Consider the following 12,511-nt stretch of genomic DNA (forward strand, 5'->3'; position numbering starts at 1 on the left):
GCATTAGTAGGAGTGTTGCCAGCAGATTGAGGGAAGTGATTCTTCCTCTCTATTCGGCACCAGTGAGACCACATCTGGAGTACCAGAAAAAATTCCTTCTCTTTTCAATCAGGTTGCTTCTGTGATGCTTACCCTGTCTTTCAGGAGGGAAAAATGGATTAGAAAAGACCTTAATTCCTAATTGCAGAAAAAGCAAAAAAGGATAAGTGCTTAAAAATGACTCTCAGACCTTTTTCAATATCATATGAAAGAAGATCAACGCCTTTTTTCCCCCCTCTGCAATTCACCTATAAATAGAAACCACTGCTCCCCTGGCAACCACTAGAAATCCAGAATCAACTTTTAAATAAAAGTTTTTTACTGCTTCTTGCAGCTAACTTGTGAACTGGAAGGGAAGTCTGTAGCTAATCAGATAGACTAGTGGTGACAAAATAGTCATGTCTGTCTGTACAAAGAGACGGAAATATGTACGACGAACCCCACAACGCTCCATTTTTCCACCAGAAGTCACTGATTCTTTATCTAGAAATGCAATATTAGGCCACAAAAAAGGCTCCCTCCTCCTTTCAGAAAGAGTAATTTTAAATAAAACTCAAGCACCCAAATTCCAAACAAGCCCAGGTCAAACTCACGGTATGCTGTTGCAGAATCTCTCTCCTTCTGGTCTGAGCTGAGAGACATGGTGAGGGCACAATACGGTACTTCGAATAACTATGCAAAGAGAGAATACCTCTTAGGAAATCATTTCAGGGTAGAGTACTTTGTTCCTTTGGCACCCAGGAAAAAAATGTTCCTTGGCCTAATTAGCACTGTTACTTAGAGGTACTAATTAGCATTAATATTTAGAGGGACCACTTAGCTTGCCTGCAGTGCCACACAAATCTTGCCCCCCAATCTTGTGCTTTAACAAGACCTATCTTTGTCTCTTTACATGATCCTGCAGGACAGAATATATCTGGGAGGGAAATACTTTCCCTTGTTCACTCAAAGTGTCCTTGTTACGTGTGGCAAGTGTTCAGCCATATGTAAAACCCTTTGTATGACAAGCCCTGCATCTGTGAGTAGAGCTGAGGCAGGGGACAAAGAAAATATATCAGGACCGAATGTATGTTCAACAAAAAGATGCTTTCAAGCTCAGTCATTAATAGCATTGAATAAGGGCAGTGATCTTTTCCTGCAAGAGAAAAGGAATACAATTTTAAAATAAAATAAAATTCCTCTTTACTTAAAAGCATGGAGGGTTGCTTTATGACACCTGCATCAAAATAGAAAAGAACCTGAGCAAATATTCCCTAAAACAGAGCCACAGCAAGTCTTTAAATGCCAAATAATCAGCATAAAGTACAGAGGCCCAAGTCACTAAGGAGTCTGAGTATTGTTAATAGCCTGGAGCCGCCTGACTTCAAGTTAGGACTCCATGCGATGTACTCAGCCAAGCAGGGACAGCCAGGCTGATGTTTAGCTAGTGTGCTCAACCACTCCTCTTCCTGCTTTTGTAAAACTGTAGATCAGTTTTTAATGGAGATTTATGTGCAAACACACACTCCCAACCCTGCTGCAGATTCTCTTCTCTTAACCCGGCTCTGATTTTGTGCACCGGCCTGTCACAGCTGAAGAACCTCTGCATATTCCTGCATGTGCAGCAGGAAGCAGTACTGGGGCTCTTCTGAACAGCAATGTCCACAAGTTGCTTTAAGAGAAGGTGCTTGAGGGATGCTGTACTTCGGATAACCTTACAGCTACCCACTCCCAGAGCACTTGCTTTAAGAGGAGATTGGTTAAGCCTATAGACAAAGTCTGGCCTACGGAGTTGCACAGGACCTACCTCGCTTCCCCTGAGGACTCAGAATTGCAGGAGTCTTCACTTTCTGTTCTAAACTACTGCGTAGCACTGCTGTGTGCCGCTGAACAGAAAAGGTTACTGATAAACAACCACATTAAAGTGACTTAAGAAGGGGCATGGACTTACTGTGGAACAGCTGGCATGGTAAGTACTCATATGCCTGCATTTACCTTATGGCAGGTATGGCAAATTTATGGCTCCAGCCCATGGAGCTACGCCATGCAGCCTGCTGGGCTATGGGAGGTTGGGGGCATGGCTAGTGGTGGGCAGGGCAGGGCCTACAGCAAAACCTGTGGCCCTGGTGGACATGGGCATCGGTGCCAGATGAGAAAACAAGACTGCAAGACAGCCCTTGGTTCCCCTGTGGCCACCTGGCATGCTGCCACTCGTGTGCCTTTGCCACAGCAAGCAGTTGCCTGGCCTGTAGCTGCCTGCCCCGCTGCTGCTGCAGTGACTGCCACGGCCACGGAGGCCAGCATGGTGACCACTGTAGTGGCTGTGGCCACAGCCACATGCTCTGGGCCAGATCCAGCCCACAAGGAGTCCAGATCTAGCGTGGGGTCCCAGGTGAGACCATCTCTGCCTTATAGTAAGTGAAAGCTAAACCAGAGCAGTTTAGCTCTGAATGAAACAGCGCTACATTGCTAAATTTCTCTTCCCACAATATAATTACAAACACACTCAGATCAGCTGGTCCACATTATGTATCTGCCCACTATTACCTCCTTTAATTTGGTCATTTAGCCGTAACAAAGTACCATGTCTTGCTACCATCATAGCTACAACTTAGCAATGGGTGATACGGATACTGTCCGTATATACAAGGTACAAACTGTCAGGAAAGTGCTTTGGGACCCACTGAGATGAAAGGTGTTATACAGAGATTACAACATGCCTAATGCACCTCACACCTCATTCACTATACATGCAACTTAGGCATCTAATTTGGGTTTGTGAATGGTAACCGTGGAGCTGGGAATCCAGGTCCCTTTGTGGATCTGAGACTAAGCACTTTAAGACCGTAACTCCCATATTCAAAAGTGATTTACGCACTTCATCTCACTGGACTCAATACACAACATCAAGGCAAAAAACCCTCAAACCCTCAAAGGAAGAAAAATCAAGCATGTTATTGTTAAGAACACCACACATGGTGAGCTACTTACTGTGGTTAATGCTTGGAAAAGGCTATAGAAAATCAGGTACCAAATAACTCTTCCTGCTACAAAAGGAGGCAAGTACCACATGAAGAAATAGGACACGATTGTGAAGGGTGTACACCCAAGCATCCTAAAACAAAAAAAGCGGTATGTGCATATCAAGCTTGTTGTAAAACATCTCCACAGGCCAATGGAAACAGAAATTAATGTTTGCAGCCCATGCTCAATGCAATTTATTTTTGTGTATTCTTCCAAAATACTTTACGAGGCTGGAGACAATAACATGATTTTACATATATTAGTATTTAGCGTATAAATGCATATTTAATACAGTTCAGTGAAAAACTATTAATAAATGCTTCCCCAAAATACATAACAGAATCACATAACGTGGTTAAAAGAAAGCAATGGCTAGTTATATCAATGATCTATTTGTCACGGATAGAGAAAAAAAGCATTAATCTAGTAATATCAATTATATTTTATGATCACGGTATAACCACAATGTCAGTTCCCAACCCTAGCATACTTCCTTGACACTGAGCTCTTACTGAAAGGAGAACTCAGACCTACTCTCATGCCATAACATGCTTCAGCAGTTGCCATACAGGTCTCCCTATTACCAGCAGTTCCTCCCACTTTCACTTCTCCTGTCAGCTTAGCTCTTTCCAAGTCCTAGTCGTGCTGAAGATACATTAATGCAGCATTGACTGACATATTTTCACTTGTGTGGCGATGGTATAAAGGGTGAGGGGCAGCCAAGGGTCAAGTAGTAGAGCTCCCAGGGGTCTGTATTCAGTCTGGCATTTATCTACTCTTATGATATGCTCCACTGGGGTCAAACTTTCACTGGGGTCAAACTTTCACCCACTTAGGAAAATTCCTAACAATGGCAACAACAAAAGGAATCAGCCTGTGATGAGTAAAGGTAGTTAAAAAAGGTACATGGTAACTTGGATTCAAAGTACAGATGCTAAACAGCGATTCAGCTAAGCTGGTATAATGCTAAAACACACTATTCAGATTTCATTGCATGGAAGTGGTGATGAGAGAAAATTTGTTCCTGACAGCATGACCTGCAGCAACACCATAGTTCTCCTGTATTCCTGCAAAGCAGACATAAAATAATGAAACAGATGATCAAGGGTGCAATAAAAATCCTAACAAATAAAAGAGAAAACAGATTAATCCCTTCACAACAGGACTGTTCTCACGAGTTTCCCCTATTGACGTTAGGGGTCAGCTGATATTTTGCAATAGTGAACTGAAAAACTGGAATACAAAAGAATAACATGAATAAATAGTTTAGTAAAACAATGGCTCTTCCACACTGCTCTTTTGGATGAAAATGAACACTGAGAGTTGAATGCGTAAACCAGCAAGGAAAGCAGCAGGTTCTGGTACTCTCTGCTGTTCCTGGTTCTGGCACCATAGATCATCCCACTCATTTCTCCCAGCAGAAACATAACGCCTGTAAGTGGCCCAAGTTATGGTTCTGCTGGGAGAACTGACAGTCTCCTGGTAGAAAATCCCACCCTACAGGCGTTCATTCACTTTCTCCTTGAGGAGACACAGCCCCATGGGAGAAAAATCTTCCAGGCTGACACCAGAAAGATCTGCCCATGACAGTCCCCTGTGAGAGAGTTTCTCTTGCAAGAATTAATACCTCTATAATTCTGATTAGCTCCTCCATGATCAGGAGTCAAGCAGCAGTTTCTCCTGTGCCTTCCCCAAACCAGGAAATATAGAGGGTGATCACAGAGGAGTTGAGCTGCTACTGCCCACCCTGAGTCTTTGCAAGACCAGGGACACCCCAGTCTGAGGAATGGATGGAGCTCAGTGCCCCACTGATCTTCTCCTCCTGGAGACTGGAAGAGGGGAGGAATACCTACCCATGCTTCCCTGCCCATTTCCCAGACCAGGGTGACTCTGGTCTTGGGAAAGTAGGGGGAATCTTTTCCCAGCGCTCCATTCCCATGTAGACCTGCAGGAGTGGAGCAGCCACTGCTCCTTACACCTTCCCCATGGAATCAGAGACAATGGGAGTTGGCGGGGACCTCAGGAAGTCAGGAAGTCACATCTAGTCCAGCCCCCTGCTCAAAGCAGGACCATCCCCACGCAGATCACCCCAGCCAAGGCTTTGTCTAGCTTGGCCTTAAAACTCTCCAAGGATGGAGATTCCACCACCTCTCTGGGTAACCTGGTCCAGTGTTTTACTGCCCTCCTAGTGATTTTTTTTCCCTACTATCTAACCTAAACTTCCCTTGCTACAACTTGAGACCATTGCCCCTTGTTCTGTCATCTGCCACCACTGAGAACAGCCTAGATCCATCCTCTTTCAAACCCCACTTCAGGTAAGTGAAGGCTGCTATCAAATCCCCTCTCAACTTCTCTTCTCTAAATAAGCTCAGTTCCTTCAGCCCCTCCTCACAAGTCATGTGCCCCAGCCTCCAAACCATTTTCATTGCCCTCCACTGGACTCTCTCAAATTTGTCCACATCCTTTCTGTAGTGGGGGGTGGGCAAAACTGAGCAGTACTCCAGATGTGGCCTCACCAGTGCTGAATAGAGGGGAATAATCACTTCCCTTGACCTGCTGGCAACACACATACCAATGCAGCCCAGTATGTCATTAGTCTTCTTTGCAACAAGGGCTCCTTACTGTCCACTGAAACCCCCAGGTCCTTTTCTGCAGAGCTGCTGCCCAGCCAGTCAGCCCCCAGCCTGTACCGGTGCATGGGGTTGTTCCATCCTAAGTGCAGGACTTTGCACTTGTCCTTGTTGAACCGCATGAGATTTCTTTTGCCCCAATACTTCCAATTTGCCTAGGTCACTCTGAATCCTAGCCCTACCCTCCAGAGTATCTGCTACTCCCCTCAGCTTGGTGTCATCTGCAAACTTGCTGAGGGTGCACTCCATCCCATTTTCCATGTCATTGATGAACAAATTGAACAAAACCAGCCCCAGTACTGACCCCTGGAGCACTCCACTTGACACTGGCTGCCAACTAGACATCAAGCAATTGATTACTATGCTCTGATCCTGATGGTCCAGCCGGTTTTGTATCCACCTTAAAGTCCATTCATCCAGCCCATATGTCCTTAGCCTGCCTGCAAGAATGTTGTGGGAGACCATATACAAAACTCTTGGTAAAATCAAGGTACACCACATCCACTGGTCTCCCTAGATCCACAAGGTCAGTCATGCCACCATAGAAGGCAATCAGGTTGGTCAAGTATGACTTGTCCTTGGTGAATCCATGCTGACTGCTCCTAATCACCTTCTCTTCTAAATGCTTAGAAATGGATTCCTTGAGGATCTGCTCCATGATTTTTCCAGTAACCAAAGTGAGGCTGACTGGTCCATAATTCCCTGGATCCTCCTTTTTCCCTTTCTTAAATATGGGTGCCATAGGCAACGCATGAGGGGGCACAGGGGGCATGTGCCCCCCGCTGAAATTGGCCACTGCTGAAGCTGCCAGTGGCTGCACCCACACTCCCACCCCGCCACCACTTGCCACTTGCACCCGCCTCCTCCCCCTTGCTGCCAACGCAGCCAGTGGTGTCTGCAGGCGCTCCCCGCTTGCCTCCCCCCCACTGCTGACACCACCGGCAGCTATGGGCAGTTTCTGCTTGCCACCACCTACGCTGGTGGCTGTGGGTGGTCTCCACTCGCTGCCATGGTGCTCCCCCCGTCTTGGGAGGCACCAGTTGTTCATGATGGGCACTATAGTTGCCCTTTTCCAATCATCCAGGACCTCTCCTGATTGCCATAAATTTTCAAAGATGATGGCCAATGGCTCTGCAAACACATCAGCCAGCTCCCTCAGCACCCTCAGATGCATCCCATCTGGCCCCATGGACTTGTATATGTCCAGCTTTTCTAAATAGTCCCTAATCTGTTCTTTCTCCACTGAAGGCTGCTTACCTTCTCCCCAAACTGTGCTGCCCAGTGCAGTAGTCTGGGAGCTGACCTTGCCTGTGAAGACTGAGGTGAAAAGGGTATTGAGCACTTCAGCTTTTTCTGCATCCTCTGGCACTGGGTTACCTCCCCCAATCAGTAAGGGACCCACACTTTCCCTGATCTTCCTCTTGTTACTGACATACTTGTAGAAACCCTTCTTGTTACCCCTCACATCCCTTGCTAGCTGCAACTCCAACCGCATTTTGGCCTTCCTGACTTCATCCCTGCATGTCCGAGCAATACTTGTATACTCTTCCCTAGTTGTTTGTCCAAGTTTCCACTTCTTATAACAGGGGTCGTCAACCGGGGGTACGCATACCCCTGGGGGTACGTGGACCAGTCCTCGGGGTACGTGTGGGTGGACGGGGACGGAGAGCCGCCGCCTCCCAGGGGCAGGGCTGGGGTGAGGCACCCCTCTGCGGGGTGGGAAAGCTCACACGCAGTGGCCGCCACTGCCACACACCAGCCGGCCCTGCTCCTGGGATGTGGCAGTGCTCCCTCGCCACCCACCCACCCACGTGCTGTCCCTGCCTCCCTGCTCCATGTCCAGCCATGCGCTACCTCTCTCCCTTCCCCCACTCGGTGTCCGGCTACCTGCCACCCCCTCTCCCCCTTGGCATCCAGCCATGCGCCACCTCCCTGGCATCTGGCCACACAACACCCCCACCCCTGCTCAGCGCTTGGCTGCTGGGGATACTTAGACTAAAAAAGGCTGAAAACCCCTGTCATATAAGCTTTCTTTTTGGGATTTAGTTTACTGGAGAGTTCCCTGCTAAGCCAAGCTGGTCTTGTTCCATACTTGCCCATCTTCCTGCACATCTGGATGGTTTATTCCTGCACTCTCAGTAAGGTTTCCTTAAAGTACAGCCAATTCCCCTGGACTCCTCTCCCCATCAGACTGGCCTCCCAGGGGATCCTGCCCATGAGTTCCCTGAGCAAGTCAAAGTCTGCTTTTCTGAAGCCCAGGGTCCTTACTCTGCTGCTCTCCATCCTTCCTTTCCAAGGTCCTGAACTCAATCGTCTCGTGGTCACTACTGCCCAAGTTGCCATCCATTTCTACATCCCCCACCAACTCTTCCATTTGGAGCAGCAGGTCAAGCAGAGCACAGCCCCTAGGTGGCTGCTCCAGCACTTGCACCCCGACATTGTCCCCAAGACTCTCTAAAAACTTCCTGGATTGCCTGCGCACTGCTATACTGCCCTCCCGACAGATGTCAGGGTGATTGAAGGCCTCCATGAGAACCAGGGCCTGTGATCGGGAAACTTCCTCCAGCTGTTTGAAGAAAGCCTCATCCATTTCATCCTCCTAGTCTGGTGGTCTACAGCAGACCCCCACCACAACATCACCCTTGTTGTCCTCCCCTCTGACCCTACCCCAGAGACTCTCAACAGACCCGTCTCCAGCTTCATACTGGAGCTCTGAGCAATCATATGGCTCTTTTACATAAAGCGCAACTCCTCCTTCTCTTCTCCCCTATTTGTCCTTCCTGAACAGTTTGTACCCATCCATGGCAGCGCTCCTGGGATCGATCACCCCAGTGTGGGGAGGTGCAGGGAGCCGGTGAGAGGGGTGACTGCGGGCTGAACACCCATACTGCTCCCTCCCCTAGAAAGATTTCTAGTAGTGGAAATTCTCAGCAACGTCCATGCTCAAAATAAATACCTATTCATACCCTTACTTGATAGCTGGAGAAGTAAACCAGAGTGTGACCAAAAGCACCCCAAATACACACACCTTTTCCATAATTTTGAGCATTTTCAGTTTTGTTCAGCAACCGCCATAACGAAAAGAGGACACAAAACGTTGCTTACAGTAAACTGAATCAACTTTAAAAAATAACTGCCTTTTTTTTCTTTCTTTGATTTTTCTTCCCTGTTCTTCCCTTTCCCCTTAACTTAAATGGGAATATGCATGTGGTGAAAATTAGACATGTGTTTAAGTGCTTGCTAAATCACATGGAAAACTCCTTTGAGGAAACTAATGTGTTTTGTTTCATGTTAGTGTCTCTTCTGCCACAATCTACTCGTACCTTATTGCTACATTAAATAGCATCTTAAACTTTTTTTTGAAGCTTTTCTTCCTTCACATAATACACCTGACTAATGGGGTTGGAGTTAAGTGTGCATAATTGTCTGGTTCGCTTTTAAAACCTAAATGCCTGAAGTAATTTCAAAACATAAATATTAATCAATCAGCAAAGCATTGTTTTAAGCCAATCAGACATTGATTGGGTCTTTAATTGGTATAATGGTGTGTAGCTAACTTATCCTAGCTGAGGACCTGGCCTGTAAATTATAGGATGAGTGCCCTCCATGTTAAAACAGCCACTTAAAAAATGCAAAAGCCTTACAGAAAAAGAGCAGTTTAAAAGACATTTGTCAAGGCCTGATAAGTGCCATTTCTCTAGGAAGTGCAAGTTGTGCACTAGCTGGTTTGTATGCAAAGAGCTGATAAGTCTATGTAATGCTAGGCTGTCATTTTCCCACTAATCTTTGTCCTAACACGCAATATTTTCAGGGTGTGACAGAACTGAAAAATAAGTGAAAAATAAAATGACAATACAGCTCACAATTTAGCATAAAAACGTACCTCACCCTGCCATGCTTTCCTTCTAGTTTATCCTTTTCACACAACAAATTTAGCATCCAGGAAAAGTCCTATATTAAACAGCACTGCAGACTGCAATCCTAAACACAAAGTGCAGCAAAGGCAACAGCAGCAGTACGAATTTGCCCACATCATCTCCAGCGACAGGTCTATAACCTGATTTGAAGGTGCCATGTCTCCAGGGCCCCGAAGCAGTTGATCTCAAAGTTTCTCTTTCAACTTCCTGTCTTCTCAGCTTTTTTATGCATCAGTTATTAAGTGTACCACAAGAAAGGTTTTGCAGACCAAAGGTCATCTGCAGACCATAGTAAGACAACTAGATCTGATAAAGGGCTTTATTTTCCATGACAATCACACTCCTGCCCTTTCTGGCAAGAAGTTTGCCAGTCAGTTCCAGCTGCAAGGTTGGTTTGGAAATATATCCAAGGAACTAAATGGCGCTTACCAATGTTAATAGTCTGGATGTAGCTTCTTTCAGTCTATGAGACTGAAGCTATGACAGAGGTGAAGGGATCCTTATCCCATATACCAGCTGGTCTCCATTTCTCTTTACAGCGATAGCAAAAACACACAAACTCTTCCCACCATAGGACAGCTTGGTTACATGTACACTGTGGCGACATTATGCCCTAGGCAGAATATTCCCAAGTCTAACCTTCCCATGATTGAGAATGGTTGTTGAAGGCATCCCAAGAGCAGCTTAATCAATGTATTTGTGGGTTTGGAACACGTGAGAAGGAGCAGGCAGGTAATGCATGCTGGAAAATGTCCCAGCCAGGGCAGACTGCCACCACAGTGTAGAAATATCCTTTGCCATTCCTCTACCATGCATCATCTCTCTCCAGTTCATACTCTTCACCTGTCAATCTCCTTCCTTTGCTGACAAGGTCTATCCCTATGTTCAGTGCCCTGTAGTAACACCTCTGTCTTCTTCATGCTATATCATCGGTGTAGGGGCAACTGATACTTTCTTCTCTTTGCTATGTCTAGAGTCAGTGAAAGCCAAAGTAGAATGAGGCATGCTATCTTTCTCAGGGCTCCTTCACCCACCAAGACAGAGCGGGACAAGAGACCAAGGGCATGTTGGTGATGCAATTAAATCACATTTCACTGTTCAACAGGCAGTGTGAGGAAGGGGATGAGGAATGAGAGGCTGTACATAATGACAACACTGAGAGTGCAAAACCCTTCCAGCCATTGGTTGTTTTCTTTCTCATGTTAACTGAATATTTTTAACTAAAGGGGCTGACACCAGAGGCTTAAGGAAAAGAAACAAAGAAGAAAACACTGAGGTGACTTGTGCTGTACTGCGCTGAGTGCAATTGGCCAGTGGGTCACACTCCTGGAGGAAGATCCTACACTGCCCACAATAAGACTAGAAAAGGGTGAGAAGCTTGAGTTGGTCATCAGAGTAGCAGGACACACATGCTGCTGAATCAGCCAGGTGAGCTCAAGGCAGGCCTGTGTATGGAGCTGGGACCCAGTGAGATGGACATGGTGCCAGAGGGCTCCAAACAAGTCTCTAACCAATGGCTAGTCTTGCAAAAATGTAGAGGCGTTTGAGTTGGAAGTAGACAATATGTCCCTTTCAAAGGAGAACATAACCAAGACTTAAACCTAAGGAGTCTGTACATTTTTGGAAGTTTAATTTGACCTCCACCCTGAATTCAACAGAGTTTTCATGCTGAGGTTCCAGTTTTGGCCTATTATATTTCATAGGTGGTAGGGTCAGAAGGGACCTGAGTAGATCATCAAGTCCAACCCCCTGCCATGGCACGAAAGGTCAAGGTCAAACGACAATTGCTATTATCAAATTACCAATCCTACGGTTTCTTCAGGGAAATATCAACAAGCAGAAAACCCCATGCCTAAATTTATGGACACTCAGCCTAAAACATGAATTCAAAAGGAGTGCTCTTTTCCCCAATACACTCATTCTACTTATACTATAATAGTTTTATTTAGGAAACAGAAAGAAAAGGAAAAACAGAAGTTTAACTCAATTGTACCATTCTAAGATTAAAACAAGAAATCTTTAGAAAAACAAAATCTGCTTACCAAGGCATGAGTTGGCCAATTTTTGTCTTTTTACTTTTGCTAATAAAAAAGCCAGCCACAGGATCAGTAATTGCACCCCCGACCTTGCCAATGAACAGCACCAGAGAGGCATGAAACGGAGTAATCTGAAAATACAGGCACAATGCTCTAAACAAGGGCTATTGTTTGGCAATACAATGAAACAGCAAAAAGCAACATTCCAGAATGAATCTCAGTGCTTTATTTAAAGACTAATGATAGTTCACTTACAAAACAGGTTGCCTACTATTATAAGTGAGCGAATAAATTGCTCTCCATTGACCATATCTAGATACTGAGAAAGACCAACAAGAAAGGATTTGCATGAGGAGGAAACATGAGGAGAGAGAGGCTATAGATGAATTTAGTGCTGGGGAACAGTGCCAGACAGGCAGCCCTGACGACTGAAGCCCTTGGTTTAGTAAAGGAACCAAGAAAAACCAGGTTGCTTTCTTTATAAGTTGCCCCGACATAGCCCCATTTTAAAGCTCTAGCGTGACCTAGACCAGGTAAGAGTACTGCTCATATTCCAGATCCACTCCTCGGTCCTGACTCTCTCTACTGACATTACCAAGGAGGATTTCAATGGATGCTATTTGTAAATGTGGCTACAGCAGAGTAGACCTATTTCCATACAGAACTGACCTGTGACTAATAGGGGTGTGCAAAGCGGGCCCTATTCAATTCAGATTCGAATTCGGATTCAGCCTGAATTGGGGACAGTGATTTGATTCGTTTATTCGGATTACTGTCCCCAATTCAATTTGGCCAAGTCTGAATCTGAGGATTTGATGCTGATTCGGAGAATCAGCGATTCGGACATAGACACAGCTTTAAATGTTTTTCCTACATACCTTGAGAC

General features: G+C 45.8%; 1 protein-coding gene across 1 annotated transcript in view; it reads right to left on the reverse strand.

Annotated features, from left to right (window-relative positions):
* Positions 1–12,511, reverse strand: part of MFSD2B (MFSD2 lysolipid transporter B, sphingolipid) — a 46,312-nt gene that overhangs the window by 23,893 nt on the left and 9,908 nt on the right. The window contains exons 3-5 of the mRNA XM_059729211.1: positions 11,632–11,756; positions 3,010–3,133; positions 633–711 (exon numbers count right to left, since the gene is read on the reverse strand). Of these exons, the coding sequence (XP_059585194.1) occupies positions 633–711; positions 3,010–3,133; positions 11,632–11,756 (328 nt within the window). The remainder of the gene's footprint in view (positions 1–632; positions 712–3,009; positions 3,134–11,631; positions 11,757–12,511) is intronic.

Source organism: Alligator mississippiensis, chromosome 1 (genome assembly GCF_030867095.1).
Source record: "Alligator mississippiensis isolate rAllMis1 chromosome 1, rAllMis1, whole genome shotgun sequence".
NCBI classification, from domain to species: domain Eukaryota; kingdom Metazoa; phylum Chordata; order Crocodylia; family Alligatoridae; genus Alligator; species Alligator mississippiensis.